The sequence below is a fragment of the Phyllopteryx taeniolatus genome, chromosome 9, assembly GCF_024500385.1.
Source record: "Phyllopteryx taeniolatus isolate TA_2022b chromosome 9, UOR_Ptae_1.2, whole genome shotgun sequence".
In the NCBI taxonomy this organism is placed as follows: Eukaryota; Metazoa; Chordata; class Actinopteri; order Syngnathiformes; family Syngnathidae; genus Phyllopteryx; species Phyllopteryx taeniolatus.
This window is the reverse complement of record NC_084510.1, coordinates 28,192,455-28,214,614: the sequence shown is the minus strand read 5'-3', so window position 1 is coordinate 28,214,614 and position 22,160 is coordinate 28,192,455. Positions and strand designations below refer to the sequence as shown.

Genomic DNA, 22,160 nt, shown 5'->3' with positions numbered 1-22,160 from the left:
CAAAAATGTTACAAAAAGTATACATACAAGTGATATTAATAATTGAACGATGTACTTGTCCCAAGAGTATTCACAAATTTGCTTCGTGTAAAGTCCTGTTTAGTTGAACACAAAGCCGATGTATTAATGTTTAATTGACAGACGAACACAGATTTGTAGTAAAATAATTTTGGGATCAATTAAATGAAATTTGGTAATTTTCCGCGACACACTAATGGGAAGGCTATTAGTGTTTGGAAATCATTGGCTTACAAAATGTGGTAATTTCATCCGAGAGACCATTTACATGCGTCGGGATGTTCTGATGTTTTGGTGCGCAACAGCGTTCAAATTTCAAATTCAGCGTTTTTGAACTAGGGTCATTACAGTTACGACCCGTGATTGTGTTTTTGGATGAGGTGAAAGGGAGATCATCTCATTGATGGGCAGCGGCCACTCGAGGAAAATACGCTTACTGTCTTTTTGGAACCACACAAGCGTCCCATTTAAACAGCAACCTAAGGATGGCGTTTGGATTAATGGTGCCCTCTGCTGGTGGCTCCCGTGCAGTGAAATCAAATATTTATTTTCCCCATCATGCTACTCCACACAAATTGGCTCATTTATAACACATAACATAACATGCTGAATACAGTATTAAGGGTAACATTTGAAATGTTAATTTCTGTTTTATCGATATATCGTTTGACTCCTCCGAGCCAATGGGGTCGCAAAATACACACAACACGTCATGCGAAATACGGTAGTGACAATTAAATTAACAATTTTAATACTGTCTGAAAATGTTCAGTTTATCAGTAAACCATTTCATTCCTACAAAACACATTGGTACAACTATATCAAGTTTACCTGACTTTTGGATCGCTCTCGTCGTATGTTGAAGTTCCTTCACCTTTCTCTACCAGACATGGAGTTCCTCGAGGTCCTCACTGAAGGTCTCAACCGGGTCCTCTTGGTCCGCGGAGGCGGACGTGAGGTCATCACCATCTACTCCTGAAAAAGCAGACCCCCCTGGCCCCCCACCTTCTCTCCAACCCGACCATTACCAATCCCCGCCACCCTCGCTCCCGTGTTCTCTGTCTCACCCAACTCACGCACCGCTGCTTCATCTTCATGTCGCCCATACTGTTTAATGGCATATCGTACCCGCCCAACAGCCCGACTCGGCTTCGGCGCCCCAACTAGCAAAATCGCGATGGGCCAAGTCGGAGACTGGTTTAGACGCTAGACCTACATCGGTTCTGACTTTATTAGTGGAGGCCGGCGTTGACCGTGAGGCGCGTTTGCCGAGCTGCGGCTGCGAATGCATGCTAACTTGTCTTTTTGGTTTGAATCGGTGTCGTTTGTTTACCCGAAACATGGGGAGGGGGGGGGAAAAAAGGTGAAGAAGCAGCTTCAAAACGAGTCCCGTCTTTGGGACCTTAAACCGCCGCCAAGACCACCACCAGCCAGGAAAGGCTGTATGTACGAACTGTGAAATCCACACGGGCTGCTTTAGCGTTAACCGCCGTCCTCGGCCCCCCCACCCCTCATCCCTCGTGGCCACTGGACATGCCAAAAACAAAACGCAGCGGGGACACAAATGTGTCTGTCGTTTTTTTCCCCCCATTTTCAAGTGCAGAAAATCCAAAAATGAAAAATCGAATAGTTTTTTCTATTTTTTCTTTATTTAACACAAAAAAACAAACAAAAACAAAAACTAGTTCACATGTAGCATTCCGTGTGGACATGAGTTGAAAACTAGATCAGCAAAAAGCAGTAAAAATCATATCCTGCGAGTCAGAATGCACAAAGTCGACTGAGATAACGCTTGAAACGTGTTTGTCATCGATCGTGGCTGATTGCGTCAGGTAACAACGCACTTTTCATTTTTTTTGTGTTAGATTAAAAAGTACCAATAAACAATCAGGTTAGCTTAGCTTGTAGACAAACTGTGAATGTTAGCAGCAGGCTAGCGTCGTCGAGGATATAAATGGTGGGGTCGGGGTCGGGAAACCATCACGACCAGCAGCCCTTTGTGTGGATCCCTGTAAATAATGTACAAGCTCTTGACGCCTCGTTGGGTAGGAGTGTAATATTTTTGTGACATATTCCAAGAAAAAAATATTAGAGGAGAAACAGTCCGTATGAGGGAGCGCTCAAAAACGCCGGTTTTAAATTTATATTTATTTATTTATGTGATGGCCTCCACATGCACTGCACCTGCACTGTTCATGCTAAAGTGTTTGTTTTTTTTAATCTAAAGAACAAAAAAAGTATTTATGTTTATAGAAAGATCTTATTGACGGGAGTGAAATGTCATCCAGTCGCCAACGTTTTGTGTCGTTTTTTGCCAAATCTAAATACATTAAATGTGCCATATTTATAGAGTCAAATTCAATATAATCGGAGAACAAAGTGTGCTAAAAGAAAAAGAAAAAAGTAAAAGAGGTCAACGTGAAATTTACAGCGTGGGATTGGGAAAGAGATGACCGAATTTCATCTTTTTCCCAGCAGGCTGACGAGAGGACAGCGGCTTCTGTAGCAAGGAAACCCACTTTGTCCACCAAACAGACTTCTATGCAGTAGACTCACCAGTCACATTTTATATACCCAGAAATATACATATTTAATATATACGACTATAGCTATATACAGTACTGTGTGCAAGTCTAGCGACTGCTAGCTTTGTTGTTTTAACAACAGTTTTGGATAGTAGGATAAAGTTAGTGACATTAGGCAGAAAAACGTGAACGATTTTTTTTGGGGGGGGGGGGGATTTATTATTTCCCACAGAAATCCTGAAGAATTACCTCTTCAGAGTCGTAACAGATGTATTTATCTGCCTTTACCTTTTAGGCAGAACCCCGCAAAGGCAGCATATTGCTAATATTGATCAAATTAGCAGGCTAACCGATTTTTATGAAATTTTGGCCGGTTTCACACGCACACCCTGCAAAATCAAATTGAAAAAGGCGAAACAGATTTTTACACAACTTTAACCTATTTCACACTGTGCTGCTGCTAAATTGCCGTGAACAATCGGCATTTGTCCTTTCCGCAGAACCTGGCGAAAGCAGGATATGGCCGCAACTGCGTGCGATTTCACACGGCAACAACTTTCACCACAACATGGCGACATTCCCATTTCTATGTAGTGTTACGGCTAAGATGATGCGCAGTTGGGACGTTCAATTCAGAGGTTCTTCTTGGACCACTGGAGGGAGCCCGCAAACCACACGATGAGAATCACCGATTTATACACAACTTTGCTCGAACAACAAACTCCCGGTGGTCTAAGCCTTAACTACTATATATCGGCTGGATTGTGGTGTTAGATTGAGAAGCGCATCTGGGAAGGAAAGTGCAATAGTTAAAACGGGGACTCGCGTCTTTTATTTTTCTTAAGGCATCTATCTATTTTGTATAACGTCTTCTGTCTGTAGAGTCAACTCGAGTCACTTTATTTGTGTTTGTTTTTGGGGGGCTCACATGGACTTGTAGTAGAACTATAAATAGATACTATACATATTTATACATATATACATATACAGTATATGGGAATTCCAAAATGAAATTAGTTTCTAGAGCTATTTAAAACAACAACAACAAAAAAAAAGCTTTCTTTTTGGTGTTGCTCGAATGTCCAGGACCATTTGTGGTGAATGCTGCTAGTATTGGTAGATGTCTTTGCACTGTACATAAAGACCACCGAAACTACAAGGTGGTCATTTAAAAAAATAACTAAAAAGGGTATAGACAAAATACATATCAGCGGTGATGGTTGACGCAAAGCATTAGATAAAATACTGATGCAATAGAACAGGTTTTGGCACTCCTATAGTTATTGATAATTTGTTTCAGAAATTATTTGAAAATTGCCAAAATGTGACTATGATTTATGAGTAATGTCGGCTAAACGAGTCAAAAACAGAAAAGGATTTTTGTTTTTGGGTGGTTTGAGAACATTTGCCTGCATCAACTGAGCCTTTGAAAAAGTCGAGAGGAGACGCGTGAGGTTTAATCATAATCTATTTCCGAAAAAAAAAAAAAAAAAAAAGTTTTATAATCGCTGTTTGCATGGTACCGTGTGGCGATATTTGTTTTTGTGGTTTTTACAGTGACGACGCGCACTTAAAGACGACGACAGGGGAAAAGGCTGCCAACCGTCGACCTTTTTTTGGAAGACCTTTGTCTTTCAAAAAAAAAAAAAAAAAAAATCTAAGTTCATTGTTCTATTTATTGCTTAAAGGAGTCTTGTGAACGTTTTTGGTGAGGCCTCGAGGTGGTCATTTGTACATATGAATGAATCACTACAAACACTGCAACTTACTAGTGTTGTCTTTTCTTGTACACTGTTTTATCACTGTGGACTCAAGTCTTAGAGTTTTGTAAGATGATGTGCAATATTATTCATCCTTTTATTTTGTTTTGGTTTAAAGATCTAATCTTTTGGGAGGTGGCAGCAGTCGCTTTATTTTCGGCCGAATTGCCAGTCGGTCGCCTCCTTGGCGTTTCGTCCCGAAACGGAAAGCGCGCAGCTCCGTGGTGACCTCTGGCGGCGCCAGAGTGCAGTGCAGATTTTGAACGCCACGGTCCAGTGAAAAGTCTTTTTACCAGCAACGCAAATCATATATTTTTTGTTTTGTTAAGGATGAAAAACTAGTGTTCATCTGTCAGACGTTATTTTTGCTGCTCAATGAAAAGCATGTATTTCTCATCATTTCTTTTTGTTTCGGATAAAAATCCTAATAACATTTTTAGATGTGGTGACATACGTGTCCTAATTTTGTCTTTTTTATGTTTCTTGGGCTTCACATTTTGGAGTTTTGTATCCAAAACCCAAAGCAAATTAGTTCTTGGTGGGTTTTGGATAAAAAAATAAATAAATCAATCAATAAAAACTTTGGTGATGCATACATGCGTTTCAATGGATTTGGAAAATCTTGTTTTAATGTATCACCAAATTTCTTCTTTTTATCCAAAACACATATTTTGGCTGTGTTTTGGAATAAATAAAAACAACATTTTGAGCTACAGTACTTCTCAATTGAAACGTTTTCAATTCTTATTCAAATTGAACAAAGACAATTACTTGCTGCATTCCAAAAAACACACACACAAACATGCTTTTGATTGACCGTTGAAAATATAGCCTGGACAACGCAGATTGTCACTGTCCAGTGAAAAGCAAGCATCCAATTTTGTTGTATTCGAAACACCAATAAAACTCAGTTTTGGTGTGTTTTGTTTTTGTTGTATTTTGGATAAAAATCACGAAATTTGTTCCTGGTGCACTTTGGACAAAAATCATAAATGATGAATATTTGGATGTTTTCCTATTTCGGCGTTGCCATTCATCCCAAAATGAGACCTGTGCTGGCACCAGAGTGCAGTGAAGGTCGCCGGTGTCCAATGAAAAGCATGCATCTCCCCCGATTAATTTTTTCCCCCAAAGGGAAATACATTTTCTTTGCAATCAGGATAGAAATCAAATGCGGTGATACCTGCTTGTCATTGGACAATCAACCCCCATCCATCCCACAGCCTCCCCACAACACCTGCTTGGTTCCAAGCTGCAAGTACAACCTTCTCATTTCGGCCACTCGGCAACTTTATTTTGGTTTTAAAATCCTCGCATGCCTTGGCCAATTTCCACTCTTGCCAAAATAAAAATATTACGGAACTCGCTGAAGTTTGTAGTTCTCAAAAAGTTCATCCATCATTCAACAAAGCCCTTCATCCTCAACCCCCCTCCCACTCCCCAGCTGTGTATTTTAAATGTGACTGCAGTATCATTCTGAAAAAGTGATCAAAGAATATAAAACTCGCGCTTCCAACGCTGGGAGCGGCTTTGCTTGGACACCGCCCAAACGACAGTCCGTTTCGGAACCACCACACGCACACACATCGACCCCAGCCCCTCTGACCCCTGACCCCGATTCCACCCCAAGCAACAAACTGTAGCATGAGACGCACACACAAAAAAGTTACCAGTGATCATTCCTCAAGTTTCCATCTTTAAATGGATGTCAAGGGCTCTGACTAAACACACGAGTGAGCGGGTAGAGGAGCAAAACAACTACACGAAAACAAGAACAAACCCCACATTGTGGCAAAGTGGTCCCCCCAATCTCGTTACAAAAAATGTAGCGGCTGTCTCGAGTGCTGCGAGCAGAGCCGCTCTCCAGTCACAGTGTAAACATTGTGTGTGCATGCACGTATGAACATGACTATTATATTTGAGTGATTGTGCTATCAAGTGTTTTTTTTTTTCTTTTTTTCTCTTTCCGGTTGCACGACTCTACTTCCCACCTCCCCTTGCTATCTTTTAGCACCGGAAGTGTTTCCAAATGATGATTATTACTATAGTAGAGTTCAATATTCTATTTTTAATGTATTATCTGGAGAAAATGACTACCAAAGTATATTTACGTTAACTATATAGACATACATAAATATATATAAACATATTGTGCAAATATATGCTCCAGTGAATTTGTTGAAGACGTGCCAAAGTTGTGAGAAAAGTCTATTCTATGATTTCATTGTTGTAAAAGTTCATCTATTTCAGAAATTCAATTCAATAGTGAAACTCATATCTTGATGAAATACTTTTCAAGCAGCCAATACTACCTAATTTCTACATGAAAAACATTCACAAAGTTTGAATTTTTTCCTCCCCACCCCAAGTTTATAATTTCTCTATCGTAAATTTGGGGTTTTCATTAGCTGTAAACTATAATCGAAATTGAAGGGAAAAAAAAAAGTGCACATCTGAGTTTCACTTTACATTGAACTACTAAAATAGTTTCCCACGATATTGTAATTTATTGAGATGTACCCACAGATCTAGAGATCAACATCAGGGGTGTCCAAAGTTTTCAGATGTTTAGCATCTTTTTGTTTGTCAAAACCTCAAAACCAAGTTAAATATTTCCCAGCTGTGTCGTATGTGCAAAAAAGCAATTATTAGTGATAACTTTATAAGCGTTTGTTTTTTCCCCATTTAGAATGTGGCGGCTTTGGGCACCCTTGACGTACATGCCAATAAATCCCGACCTGGTTTTTAATTCACTGGAGTTGTGGGGAACACTTTGTATGGATGCTTGAAAACTTAGCGTAGATTATATACTGTACTGCAAACACACGAGTCACAACTACAATTTTTTTATTCCATCGAGAATCGGTCAGTGTGTGGTAAAACTGTATTGTTCCTTTCATTTGTGGGGTGGGATGTGTTTTGCACATGGGAGGGGGAGCTGGTGGTGGGCAAGAGGGTGGGCTTCGTGTAAATAAATTAAATACAGTTAGTGTGGAAGTGTTTATTTTCTGTGTCACTGTAAGTTAAATATTCTAAGGTTTGAGGAAAAAAAAAAAAAAAGTCAACATGTATTCTCTCTATTGTGTTTCATGGTACACTAAAAACAAAAAAAGTTTTATCTTACATTTCAAATGCTTCTATCTCTATGGCTTCTGGCTATGATACCCGTTCTATTTTATAGATTTGTCAGCACAAAATGCAATAAACCAATACCATTTTATTACAGCAGTTGTGTGGTGACTTTTTTTTTTTTAATGAACACATCAAGAGGAAGGAGGAGCAGTCTATGAACTCAAAACATTCTCATGCTGGGAAAAGACTACAGAATTGTCATCATTATACCAACAGAACATGAAACTAAAGCATGGGATGCAAACATTCACAACGCTCATAAAAAACAACAACAAAAAATGTTAAAATCGTTTACAAAATATCTTTAACGCCTCCTAATCCTCAGTAATGTCGGGGGTACATCTGTGACATTTGGCCCATGTTGGCTGCTGGTCTCGCTGGTGGAAGCTGTTGCTGCTGCTGTTGGTGGTGTAGGTGGTGCATTTGTTGTGGCTGCATTTGTATTTGTTGTTGTTGCTGCTGCTGCTGCTGCTGCTGTTGCTGTTGCTGCTGCTGCTGCTGCTGCTGCTGAGGTTGCTGCTGAGGTTGCAGCCCACCAGAGTTCACCAGGTGGTTGAGAGCCGGTCTGCTCTGAATGAGCGTGTCCAGAGCTTTCTGGACACTCGGGTTATCAAAATTGATACCGCTGGCAGAGTTGGCGGCTCTCGGACCACCCGGCGTAGCGGCGGATGTCGTGCGGCCCATGGGGGCGCCGTAGCCCTGAGATTGGACGGCACTGGCGGAGGAGGAGCCTGATGTGCTTCCTTGCATGCCCGCGGTGCTTTTGAACAGACTGAGGATCTTGGCCTGGAGCTCCTGGTTGGGGTTGGTCTGCGTGCTCATTGGTGTCGACTGGGGCGCCATGTGGCCGGACTGGGGCGCCATGTGGCCGGACTGGGGCGCCATGTGACCCGACAGAGGCGCCATGTGGCCCGACTGAGGCGCCATGTGGCCCGACTGAGGCGCCATGTGGCCCGACTGAGGCGCCATGTGGCCCGACTGAGGCGCCATGTGGCTGGACTGAACCGCCATGTGGCTGGACTGAACCGCCATGTGGCTGGACTGAACCGCCATGTGGCTAGACTGCTGTGGTGCCATGAGACCGGACTGAGGCGCCATGTGGCCTGATTGTGCCGCCATGAGACCGGACTGTGCCCCCATGAGGCCGGAGTGCGGTGCCATGTGGCTGGGCTTCTGTGGTCCTGGCACTGCCGGCGCCACGCCCGCCACCCTCGCCACAGGCAGCACCGCAGCCGAGGGCGCCGCGTCGGCAGTCACGGGCAGGACCGCAGCTGTCCAGAGAGACAGATTACCATGTTAGCATCACGTGACCTCATCGCTCGTCGCCCGGCGGGAAATATGACGAGTTGTACCTGTGTGAGGGTCCGCGGGATTTCGCAACAGCCGTGCCCGTTTGTCAGTGAGATACACGATCAGACCTTCCAGTTCTTCGGGCGTTAAAAACCTACCCAGCGATCACAAAGTTTCCCAACTGTCATTGAGCCAAGGCACGGCATGTGTTTTACATTTGAAAAACCTCGCAGCACATCACCACTCACAAAATGTAGATGAAGTGAACCGCCGTGTTCACTCTATACTGAAATAATGATTTTGTCTCAATTTACAATTTATTTCTGGGCCTTTTTAGTTTTGTTGAACAAAGCTGCTGCTCTGTTGTATAAATGTCAACAGGTGGCTAGACAAATTAATTGTACCTTCCTTTTAGTGGAAGAGCATCAAATTATGTTCACTGTAATTCACTTTCCGTCACTGCTTTTTTTTTACGATCAATTAAGTGAAACTGGATAATTTCTCGCGGCTCACCTGATGATCTCTCACGGAACATTAGTTGGGAGTCACTGCAATAGATAACTCACATGAACTGTAAATGCTTTTTACCTGTTCTCAGTGAGCAGCGTGATGGACGTTAGCACAGAGATGGGGTGACTCTCGCGGTCGGGGTCGCGGAGCAGCACGTCGTCAGCCATTTTGGCGGCCTTGCGGGCGATCTCCTCGCGCTCCTTCTCGCGGGTCTCAATCTTGTAGGCGTCGTAGTTGTGGCCGATCAGCATCATGGCGTCCTGCATCGGCATGTTGCGGTGCTCTGTGGACAGTTCAAGGAGATGTGAATTTTTTTCCCCAGCAATACAAAACAGTTACGAGGCATCGTCAAAGCGTATCTGACATACCAATTGATAAAAAATAACGTAACACCTTCCACCCGTATTTTCGTGCCTCGCTCCCCATTTTAACGGTTGGTCCTGTCTCCTGTTTTTTCAACCCTCTACAGAGGGGGGCGGCAAAATGAAAACTGCATTGTAACCATGACAACTGGGGGCGGAGCTACCCGACCCCCTCCATGGGTTAAATCTTCCATCATATTTCCCCTTTGACTGTATTTAAAAATAAATAAATAAAATAAAAAATAAAAAAACTTAATATTTCGTATGTGTGTGCGACAAGGAAAAGTGCTTTGGGCTGTCAACATTGGTCAAATTTGTATGGAAGGTGCCATATCACTACATTACTCTATACTACATTACTCTACAGTACATTTTACTAAGAAAATCATAATTACATTAAATATTATTTGAAAAAAACTCGCAAGCCTTCAATATGAAACAATCAAATGAGGAAAAAAAAAGTAAGTCTGTGGTATGTATGTCATGGTGGATGCTGTGAATTATACACAGTATTAAGTTACCTTGAGGCGTGCCAAATAGGATGTTGACGGTGCAGGATCGGTGCACCTGGTGCTGCTGGGTAATGATGATGGCGAACGGCGTGCGAGCGCGGCCCACATCCTCCAGCGCCTGAGTCAGGGACACCTCGGTGTTGAGGAAGATCAGGTCCACCACCATGCCCAAGTCGTGAACTTTGCGTCCAACCATCTCAGCATACTCCCTACTGTTGGTTCAAACATACACAACAAGGGAGCGACAAGAAAACATTACCAACCAGTTCCCAAACTTCTTGACTTGAAGTGATGTTTCTCAGAGGTAGCGAGCAGCGGCCTTACTTCTGGGCTTTGTTGACGACGATCACGGAGCAGTCGACGGGACGCTCGGTGTCGTGGCGCCGCTGCAGCTCCTCATAGTACTGTCGATAAAGCTCGTTACGCCGGCGCTCCTCCGGGCGAGCGCGGTCGTCTGCTGGTGTGGACAAAGACGTTAGCATTTAACATATTTTTACACTTTAAAAATGTTCAAAAAGCATGGTATGTGAAGTTGACCCACCCTCAGTACGCAATCGAAACTCCCGTTGTCTAATGCATAAGGGAGCCAGCACACATCTCCGGTTAGATTTACTATGGTATGGTTGTAATATTGTAATATTGGAATGAAAGTATAGGCTACACTTTTTTTTATAACCACTGGGCGGCGGTGGCATTTTGGAATGAAAGTGTACAGCTTTTTCATAACCACTAGATGGGGGCACACATTTGTAAAATGTGAAAGTTTTTTTCCATTACACACGAGAAATTACGGTAATTGCTCCAAAAAAATATATATTTACAATAAATGTATCTTTGTTCATCTATTTATGCCAGTGAGGAATAGTGACAGACAGAACAAATGAATGGTCTTCTATTAGATGGCAGGAAGTACCATATTTTCCGGACTATAAGCCGCTACTTTTATCCCGCGCTTTGAACCCTGCTGCCTATGTAACGATGCGGCTAAAATATAGAAAACGCAGCACGACTAGCATAAACGCAAAATATTTTTTTTATTTTTACACCCTCATCATGGAAAGTACAAGAAAAGCATATGATGCAGCTTTTAAGTTGAAAGCCATCGAGCTGTCCATCCAGGGGGGAAATCGAGCTGCTGCACGTAAGCTTGGCGTTAACGAATCGATGCAATGCCAAAAGACAACAAAGGCTTTCAGAGGTCGTAAGAGCAGATGGCCCAAACTTGAAAATGTTCTTGAGGACTGGGTGAACACACAGAGAGCAGACGGCCAAGGTGTATCCACCGTGCAGATCCGACTGAAAGCTTAAAAATAAATAAATAAATAAATAAAAATTGCCAGCGAAATGTGTGTTGAAAGTTTTCAAGGTGGACCGCCATGGTGTTTTTGATTCATGAGACGAAAAAGTTTGTCCATCAGGGCGCAGACGACTGTCTGTCAGCAACTCCCTCCCGACAACGAGGAAAAAGTTGCAAACTTCCACAAATTCATTGCAACAAAAATAGCCGAGGACTCCATCGGACCAGACGACATCATAAATATGGATGAAGTGCCTTTAACGTTCGACCTGCCTCTAACTCGAACTGTTAACAAGACAGGAGCGTCATCCATTATGGTGAAAACAACTGGCCACGAGAGAAGGCACTTAACGTGTGTTTTGAGCTGCACGGCTTCCGGACAAAAGCTTCCACCAATGGTGATTTATAAGCGGACGACTATGCCAAAAGAAAAATTCCCAAAAGGCATAGTCGTTAAAGTTAACAAAAAAGGGTGGATGATAGAAAGCTTAATGACTGAATGGCTGACGGAGTATTACAGTAGGGGTCCGGGAGGATTTTTTCACCGGGAAAAAGCATTGCTTGTTTTGGACAGTATGAGGGCCCATATAACAGATTCTGTGAAAACAGCCATCAGGAGATCAAACTCAATTCCAGCTGTGATTCCTGGAGGTACATCAAAGTTTTCGCAGAAACTGGACATCAGTGTGAATCGTGCTTTTAAAGCGGCACTCCGGTGAGTGGGAGGATGACCAGCGGCGAGAAATCTTTCACAAAAACTGGGCGCATGCGAAGATCATCCTTTTTTTAGGTCTGCCAGTTGATTTTAAAAGCGTGGAGCAGTGTGAAAGAATCTACGATCACCAACGGATTTCGAAAGGCTGGACTGCTACGTGAGGAGAACAGCACAACTTCAGCGGTAACTGTGTCTCGAGATGAAAATTACATTGAGCGCGACAAGGAGACTGAGTTCATGCAAACATATGAGCATAAATGTGTGTTTTCTCATTTACTAAATAAAAGTGGGGCTGTGAATTTCAAAATAAGAGCAAGTAAATAAGTATTACGTGTTCAAATAAAGTGCTTAACTTCAGAATAATTCTTAGAAAAAAAAGAAAAAATACAGATAATACTTTTGATCATATGGGTAGAAGCAAAATCATCCATTGTAAAAATGCATTATACATAAGTAGAAGTGTTTTCCAGAATTTTTAGGTCAACTTTGGGCGTGCGTATTATACACTAGAAATTACGGTAAATATAGTCACAATTCATTCCTTAAGAAAAATAATTGCAAATTAATCCAGTGGACTAATGCCAAGGTTACTCACATTAAGTTCAATGGGAAAAGAGTCAGGCCAACTAAACGCTATGTAGTGTATATATTATACAACATATAAATACTTGTACTATTTCTGTTTACTTCCGTGTTGTGACTGCTACTTGTGGAGTTATTGATTGCAATTTGAGCAATCTGCGCACGCGTGTTGTTTCATGTCAGCCAGATCAGCTATGTGACTCTTGAATTATATGTGGTATTTGAAAGAAAATTGGATACTTGGATATGCAGAGTAAAGTTAAAACATTGAATGGTAAGAACCTTTGTCACTTGAAAGACGGATGACGCACCTTCAGCATCACGGCGTCCATTCCAAGGCTCCCTGTACTGGTCCCTGTATGGCTCATCCTTCCTTCTGCCGTAGTAGTCGTCGGGGCCGTTTCCACCACGGTGGTAACGGTCATAATCCTCTCTGCTGCATCGAAACAATTAAGAAGGATTCAACAACAACAAAAGTCTGAGGGTCCAGCTGCAATGCAGAGACTTTACTTGTAGGCGGGATCTCGCGGCGTGCCTCTCAGGTCCTTGTCTCTGCTCTCCAGACCGCGGTAGCGGTACTCATGGTCGCGAGGGTGGCTTCCCAGTCTTGGCTCTCTGCCGGGATCTCTAGCAGGCTCCCTTGGGTCCCTCCCATCACGGCCGTCACGGCTGTCACGATCTCGGGGTTCACGTGCGTCGCGATCTCTGCTGTCACGAGGCAAAACTGGCGAGCGGGACCGAGGCCGAGGATCCTTGCCGTCCCCATACCCGCCGTATGGCCTGAGTAAGAAGGTAATTATAGTTAAAGGATGATACATTTGAGCTTCTTTTAAAATATATTGGACACTTAAAATACAGTTATTATATCATTTGACACCAAGGAATAGTTAAAAAGTACATCGGCAACAAAGAAATGCAATCCAGGATATTTCTGTGTTCTTTCAGCGAGAACAAGCAAGTGGTCCTGGCTCCAACTGAGCATAAATCCAGTGCCCAAAACACAAATCAACCTTTCGGTTGTTGTTTAGTCATGATATTTAGTTTGAGTGTTGCACCCCCCCCCCCTCCAAAGCCACACCATTTGTAAATATAAAGTCACACAGAGACCATAAAAATAAATAAAAAAAGAAATGTCAAAATTTCTCAGTCACAGCAAAAGGAATAAACGAAAGCTCAAAAATTAATATTCAAAATTGCCTTGGCACATTTACTATAGATTGTGAAATGTGTACAAGGTCCAAACGCTCGGATATGGTTGCCAAAATTGAGGTTGGAGAAAAATGCAAATGACCGACGCACAAACAAGTGTTGAAGGTGTCAGAAGAGTTCTAGGACTGGCATCACAACTTATATTTCAAACCATAACTACAAACTCAAGAGTATTCTCCTTAAATGTGTGGCAGATGTGCAACCAGCGCATTTACAAAGAGATGCTGCGGACCATTTGCTTCATTTAGTGCGTGAGAAGAGGTGAGAGGACAACTCATGGCTGCTTCACCATGACAATGGGCCTGCAACAATTGCCTGAGAATTCAACAGTTCGTGGTTGAGAGGAGAATCTCCGTGCTGGAGTAACCTCCCCAACTCACCTGACCTGGCTCTTTTCCAAGCTTAAGGGGGTCCATCAAAGGTACCTGATTTAACGATGTGGACGACATCAAGATGGTCGTGCCGGTGGCGCTGCGGAGGATCCTTCTACAAGTGTGTGGTGTTCCAGGGAAGGCTTGGCAAAGTGTGGGAAACTCCAGGGAGCAGTTTGGATTTGAAATATATCTATTGCGAACCCAGTCTTGAAACTTTTCTGACACACCTCGCAGTCCTGTCATCAGCAAGCTGTATAAGCTTGTTAGTGGTTTCAGTCAAAGTTCACTTTGGAAAAAATGAAATACTGCCCCTTGATAAAATTGAATTTCTTGACACTGCACCTTTATGATTTGTCTCAACTTAAGATTGAATTTAGTAGCAAGGGTTGGAATGGACCAAATGTTTTCAATATTTGCTTCTAAAAAGGGAAGCTTTTATTCAAGTTTGTCAACCAAGGTTGCGCACTCACATGCAACCATGTGCTAAAAAGGCAGACTCGATAAACTCACCATTATGTAGACTAACAAAAAAATATTTGATGATACTGCGTTTTTAACCACATACTGGGGTTTCTCAGGTTACGACACAATTCTGTTCATACACCCACGATGTAACCCGAATATATTCGCACATTCAATGGCATTGGAGTCAAACCCGAACCTACTGTAACGCAGTAGTTATGTCAAAATTAGTCAATATTTGTATGAACAAAAACAAAAACAGTCAAATGACACAGAATAGCGGTGACTGAGCGTACCTTCTTGTACCGCGTGACCACGTATTCTTATTCGGTTTCTAACCTCGAAATGATGCAATGTCGGGACCATCGTAACTAAGGACCCCCTGTACTTGTATGCAAATCTCGGAATACAGCAGAAGCAGAAAATGTTCATGTCCACAGACTGTATGACAGTCAAAATGATCACAACACAGTCGTGAAAAACAAACACGGAGTATTAGGAGACGAACTCGTCACGAAGGGCAACAGGGCTTTCATTCACAGGAAGGAAACATTTTTAATGTTCATTGATTGGATTATTCAGGAAAAAAATATAAAACTATGTTTTTGCAATTTACAGGGATGGGGAAATCTCTGAAAGTTCTCAATTAGACTTTCAACCACAGTGCGGCGATGATTAAAATGCTGTCCGGAGGGGTTTTGCCCAAATGTGGATGTAGCTCGACTTCCCTTAGTCGACGTCTTCATGAAGTAGTGCCCTTCATTTTGCCTCAATCGAATTCGCAACCATGTATTAAACGACTGACCGAGGATAAAGCCCATCACATCTCAACAAAACTCAAAATATATCAATATGGACATAAAATGTGAATAAGACAAATCATGGCATCCCGTTAAGATATATATTTTTTTGCCATCAGGTTTATTTTTACAGTACTTATTAAAATTCCTGTCAGTGAATTAATGGAAACAACCTCCACAATACTGGCTAGCATACCTCCATAAAAGTTTACATACGTCCAGAACCATGACCATTTAAGTGTTAAAATCTTGTTTTAGTTGTTTGTTTTTGATTCGCTGCTTTGGAGGCGATGGTGTAGGTCTTCCCACTGAATTTGTGTTACTTTACCTGCGTGGAGGGCTCTGCTGGGAATGAGGTTTAGCTGACCGTCGCTCCACTGCCATATTTACATCTGAAAATAAATCAATCCAAACGTTGAACAAAAAACAGTGACATGTCAATCGGACTTTGCGCAGAATGAACGAAGTTGGCCGCGGCAAAGAAATTCCAACGGTCCAAAATGAAAATGCGCTCCGTTACTCCAAACTTGGGCTTCCTTACTGGGCGAGATGTCAAAATGCAGCATACTGAGTTGCCGTCTGTCAAATTGGGTTCGAAATGACGGACGGGGAGGAAATTCTTTTCCGACGACAAGTCGGCTGAGCGGTGCGTTTCAGGAACACATTAAGCCATTCCGAAGGAAATGCAGACAGGTGGGTGGAATTAAACTAATGGTACAACTGTTTTTATTTGCTGTGTGTGCCAATCATTCAAAATGTCTACAACAACATAGCTTCTCCATGCAGAAAAAGCAAAAACATGAAATGATTATGAATGATATCATTAACCATTTAACATCCTTGTGCTGTGGTATTTGAATTTTGAATATATTCAACTTTCATTATCTCAAAAGATAAGATCATCTGTACCTGGCCGAGTAATTTCATTTATTAGCATCGTGTTTTTCTGCTTGTCACAGCACAGCATATGTATAAAAAGTATAGTCAGATTTGGTGCAATCAAGGCTTACCTATTTTATAACCTTTATAAATTCGACCCTTTTGGGCCACTTTTGCAGCTTCTGCATCCTCTACGCGTTCAAATTGTACAAATCCATATCCACGAAACAGGGAAACGCCTGAAAAAGGGAAATTTTAAGTGGTACAAAAAAAATACTAGAGTGGATACCTACCCATTTAGCCAAGCACAGTGGGAATAAAGTTACAGTGTTACATGCTTAGGAGTCAAACCAAATAAAAGCTCCAAATTAGATAGACAATTATCTACTATAAATAGTTGGGAATTTTGTTGCTCATGACGAGGTATTTACTGACCAAGTATCTTTCCGTATGGGTTGAAAAGGTCTTCCAAATCCTTCTTTTTCATGTCGGATGTCGGCAAATTCCCAACAAAAATCCTTCGTTCCATTTCCCGGGGATCGGTGCTGCTACAGGTGCCTGAGAAGTGCACCGGCGATGAACTCCGGCTTCTTCGGCGAGACATGACTTGATCCCAAGGTTTACCGGATTCGTTCCTCGTATGTTCGGAAATGCTCGGAAATGTTTTGTTTAGAGCGGATACAAGCGTCCACGATCCTGAAAAATGTCAATGGGGTGACAGAAGAGATTAAAGTTTCTCTGTAGGATGAAAATTTGTAAATGGAGCAAAATGGTTGCGCATTGGAAACGTGGAAATTCAAATTACGCAGGAAACGCGACAGCAATTCGGAAATTCTTGAAGGACTAGGGACCCGCTGCATTCTGTGAAAAAGCACAATTTCAAAATGCGTACCGCGGTTTGAATTCTATGAAACGATTGAGATTGTTTTTATAGTTTTCTTAATTGCCGGGCACACAAGTTCACCAACATGTTTCGGCAAGGATCCCCGCTGCAATTTGCTCAAAGGTTATTTTATACTGGTGGCAAAGCTGAGATCCTGATTGAGGTCATTCCAATTCAACATGGTTTGGGTTCAGTCTAGTATTAGTATGCAGCTAAGAACTAGACTTTTCACTGATTTTATCGGCCTTATTGGTATCGGCCGACAATTAGTATTTTATGCTGATCGGCTTCAATGTCATAATTTGCCGATCTGATCGATGACCACGCAAAAGACATTTACTCCGCGTCGCCATCGTGCACAGGATATTTGAACCCAAAAGCTAGTTTATTTTTAGCCTTGTCGCGTGTCTTTTGACATAGACCTGCAAATATCTGATGGCCAATAAAGTTATTTAAAAAAAAACGGAGTTGTGGAACAGACAAAACGTCTGAGACAGACAACACGTAATGCCCGGATCAGACTACAAGACAAATTTGCTCTTGCACGATGTCAGACTACTGCAATAAAACCTTGTATTCCGATACCACCGCATCCCGTTTTTTACGATCAGTGGGCTTTATCTTGTCAACTCAAATGTGACCAGATACACTCGTTACCGCGGCGACGACAACAAGAGTGGATCGCGCTGTGTGTTTGCTTGAACAAAATGGGGGAAAACGTCTGTTGGTGGTCAGCAGTGCTCAGGAGAGGACGTTCGTTCAAGGCTTGCTTGAGGTATGTTCCTGAACTTTTAATACAATACGGCTCACAAGCAGGCAACAAAATGTTATGTAGCCTAGCAAGCTACTGCTAGCACGAACAGTTGGATGTAAACACGCCGCCGTTCTGTCGAATCATGCTCGAAAGTTTCTGTGTGGGTGAAGTAATTTAATAAAAAATAAAGTAATTGAATTACACTAAGTTAGCACCCATTATTTCTGTCATGTAATGTTGGTTTGACCTGACTGATTAGAATACACGATCTGATTAGAGGAGTGATTTCCAACCTTTATGGAGCCAAAGAACATATTTTACAATTGAAAAATCTCACACCACACCAACAAACAAAAATGTCACAAAAAGTGGATAGATTAATTACTGTATTTACTTCCTGCCATCGAATAAAGACCATTCATTTGTTCTGTCTGTCACTATGCCTCACTGGCATAAATAGAGGAACAAAGACACATTTATTGTAAATAGAATGTTTGGAGCAATTAGGTACACAAGTATATACAGTAAATGAACAGGTCATTTAAATAGACACATTCTCCTCTATCATGTGATCGGATCGGTGATCCGTTATCGTTTTTTAAACTCGCTGATCGGCCCCAAAAATCCTGATCGTGTAAAGCCTACTAAGAACAGGGGTTCCTCAGTTTACAATTGAACTCTGTTCCAACGCCAGCTACCCTTACTTGTACGCAAGCTGTAACATAGTCACTAACATACGCTAACGTAGTAGTAAATTCATAAGTAAATATTTGTGTAATAGACACTTCAAGGGAAAAAAAAATAAATGGAAAAAAATAGATACAGCAGTAACTGAGCATGCCTTCTTGTATTAACCATTTTTATGCCACTGCGCACTAGTTCATTGCGTGCTGTTCGTAACCTCGAGACTGAAGAGCCCCTGTACAAAGAGGGAATGATGGTCTTGGCAAAAAAACATTCCAATGTGGGAAAAAAAACAAAAAGTCACAACCGCGCATCCCCTGTTCAAAATGCCTTAAGATTTGTAAATGTTGCAAAATGAAAATCCCGGATGGCAAAGTCCACAAGTGTATAAATTTCTCCTTGGCCTCCTTGAAAGCCCCTCCTCGCAAACGGGAATTCAAATGCAAATGTCTTGATGAAAAAATTACTTTTGATAAATGAAATTGTTTTGTCAAATGCAGAAACCAAAAGGCTCATTCTGTGTGTCTTGACGTCAGGCAAACGTCTGCTTTTGAAAGGATTTGATGGCCCGGTGCAAAATTGTTTCATCCAAATAAAAATGTAAGTTTCACAAGAAATGGAAGGTACACATTTATAGTAGGAGGTAATGCTGCTCAGCAAAAGCCTGGCAAATACCTTAGCGGGAATCTGGACTGTGAGGATGGTGGTTCCAATCAAATTGACAAGTGTCTGAAAGAGATTAAAAATAATTTTAAACAGGACATATTTCAGGAAACCTCCCGGTGGCCAACACGCAGACACCAGAAGCAGCAGCACAATGTTCATTGAATCAAAGTAATCAAAAATTAATTCTTTACATTCTAGTCAATGATAAATATATACACATATACATACATATATACACACACACATATATATATATATATATATATATACATATACACACACGTGTATACACACACGTGTATACACACACGTGTTTTCACACACGTGTATACACACGTATATATACGTATATACACACACGTATATATACGTATATATACACACGTATATATACGTATATATACACACGTATATATACGTATATATACACACGTATATATACGTATATATACACACGTATATATATACGTATATATACACACGTATATATATACGTATATATACACACGTATATATATACGTATATATACACACGTATATATATACGTATATATACACACGTATATATATACGTATATATACACACGTATATATATAAGTATATATACACACGTATACACACACGTATACATACACACGTATACACACACACGTATATACACACACACGTATATACACACACACGTATATACACACACGTATATACACACACGTATATACACACACGTATATACACACACGTATATATACACACGTATATACACACACGTATATACACGTATATACACACACGTATGTACACACGTATGTACACGTATATACACACACGTATGTACACACACGTATATACACACACGTATATACACACGTATATACACACACGTATATATATATACACACGTATATATATATATATACACACGTATATATATATATATACACACGTATATATATATATACACACGTATATATATATACACACATGTATATATGTATATACACACGTATATATATGTATATACACACACGTATATATATGTATATACACACACGTATATATATGTATATACACACATACGTACATATGTATATACACACATACGTACATATGTATATACACACATACGTACATGTATATATATATATATACACATACATATATATATATATATATATATATATATACACACATACGTACATATATATACATATATATATACACACATACGTACATATATATACATATATATATACACATACGTACATATATATACATATATATATACACATACGTACATATATATATATATATATATATATATACACACACATACGTACATATACATACATATATACATATACATACATATACATACATATACATACACACACACATGCATATATACCTACATATACATATGTATATAAACACTATTTGTCACTATTCTTGAGAATATGAAAACAGTTGAGGACGACTTATATTTGGCCATCGTTCAGACTGTTCACCTCCGCTAGGCGGCGTGTATGTAATGGCAACCGGGGAGTACATGATACAACGATGCCCTGTAGTGTATTAACCAGGGTTCCAATCGTGTATTTAACCGGTATTTCATCGAAGCAATTGCATTAATCGACAAATCAAACATTTGTAATAGTGATACGGTCTGTAGTCATAAAATATTGATTAAAACAGAGCGGCCTGCGTGTGTCGACTGAACAGACAACATGGAGTCCGTCGCCAAAGAACGAGCAAGCCTCGGCAAATGGCGAAGTTTATCGAAAAATAAATAAACTACCACCACAAGAGCAAACCAAATCGATTTCCATATTAGTTAACGAGCACATTCACTCGCTTACTCATTGGTTAGCACACGTCGTACTATTTGATACGTACATCAGGTCGCGCGGGATTACGTACATGCCTGTGTGTTAGCCATTAACTGTTAGCCTAACTCGCTAGCAAACCAACTGGCACAAAGCAGATGCACGGACGTTTGCTTTAAAGGAGAAAGAAGCCGCGTTTCTCTTTGGACACCGAGACCATACTGCGGTTACCTTCAAACGAGAATTAAATCTGTTTTGATGCCGAAAAAGTTCCCGTCGCCGTTGTCTTCATACAGTCTACCCCTCTCCGTCGTCGTCGTCGTCGTCGTCGTCTTCTTCTTCTTCTTCTTCTTCTTTAGGCTCCTTACGCCAGACGGATACGTATCTGCATTTCCGCTCCGCTCCTCTGCTCGCTGCCGCCACCTGGAGGTCGGAAGTATGTCTAACACATCCAAGTACCTTTTACGGACAGATAGGTTCGATGATAATTGATACAGAAAGATTGATAAATTGATATCAATTGATGAATAGACAGAACAAAAGAAGGCGCATTAAGGAGGGATTAAAATAAATGTAAATCCAATCTCAAAATAAATCAATAAATAAAAAGATTAAGATGGCATACTGTATGGTAAGTAATAAATAGGCCCAATTATGCTACAGTACTATTTGCACAATGAGTACAAAAATGGGAAGTATAATATCGACAGTGCTATTTAAATATAATATAAATTATAATATACCTATGTAGTGTACGAAACATGCAGCACATATGAGCATAGTTCTATTTACTTGGGAGGCAGCTCACTCAGGTATATCTATACGAACAATCAATCAATTAAAAATGAATTCAGAGATGTCTTAAATGATTAACAGACTGGGACACTAGATTACTGTAATCAATTTTAATGGTACCCCCCCA

General features: G+C 41.0%; 2 protein-coding genes across 11 annotated transcripts in view; one reads left to right on the top strand and one right to left on the bottom strand.

The window, feature by feature from the left end:
• The window catches only part of slc12a5a (solute carrier family 12 member 5a), a 142,080-nt gene extending 134,552 nt beyond the window's left edge, over positions 1-7,528 (top strand). For all 5 annotated transcript variants that reach the window (XM_061786409.1, XM_061786411.1, XM_061786410.1 and 2 more), the window contains one exon: positions 906-7,528. In XM_061786409.1, coding sequence (XP_061642393.1) covers positions 906-997 — 92 coding nt within the window. In that variant the 3' untranslated portion in view covers positions 998-7,528. The remainder of the gene's footprint in view (positions 1-905) is intronic.
• On the bottom strand, positions 7,349-21,663 carry ncoa5 (nuclear receptor coactivator 5). 6 transcript variants are annotated; one of them, XM_061786415.1, is made up of 12 exons: positions 21,470-21,663; positions 19,424-19,477; positions 16,863-17,123; positions 16,559-16,666; positions 15,877-15,940; positions 13,214-13,483; positions 13,015-13,136; positions 10,434-10,566; positions 10,119-10,321; positions 9,314-9,518; positions 8,788-8,879; positions 7,349-8,706 (listed from the first exon to the last, which is right to left on the bottom strand). In XM_061786415.1, the coding sequence occupies exons 3-12, from the start codon at positions 17,029-17,031 to the stop codon at positions 7,757-7,759; spliced, it is 2,316 nt and encodes a 771-aa protein (XP_061642399.1). In that variant the 5' UTR covers positions 17,032-17,123; positions 19,424-19,477; positions 21,470-21,663; the 3' UTR covers positions 7,349-7,756. The 6 variants fall into 6 exon arrangements, with proteins under 6 accessions (XP_061642399.1, XP_061642400.1, XP_061642397.1 ...); XM_061786416.1 differs by having other exon boundaries at positions 10,434-10,563; positions 21,470-21,660; XM_061786413.1 differs by having other exon boundaries at positions 13,015-13,139; positions 21,470-21,658.
• Between the last annotated feature and the right edge of the window lie 497 nt (positions 21,664-22,160).

Excerpts from the sequence above, each read along its gene's own strand:
- ncoa5 (XM_061786413.1), bottom strand. The coding sequence starts at position 17,031 with ATGTCTCGCCGAAGAAGCCGGAGTTCATCGCCGGTGCACTTCTCAGGC. Across the intron at positions 15,941-16,558 it reads TTATAAAGGTTATAAAATAG|ATGTAAATATGGCAGTGGAG; the intron begins GTAAGCCTTGAT and ends ATTTATTTTCAG. Across the intron at positions 13,140-13,213 it reads CCGCGAGATCCCGCCTACAA|CAGAGAGGATTATGACCGTT; the intron begins GTAAAGTCTCTG and ends GTTTCGATGCAG.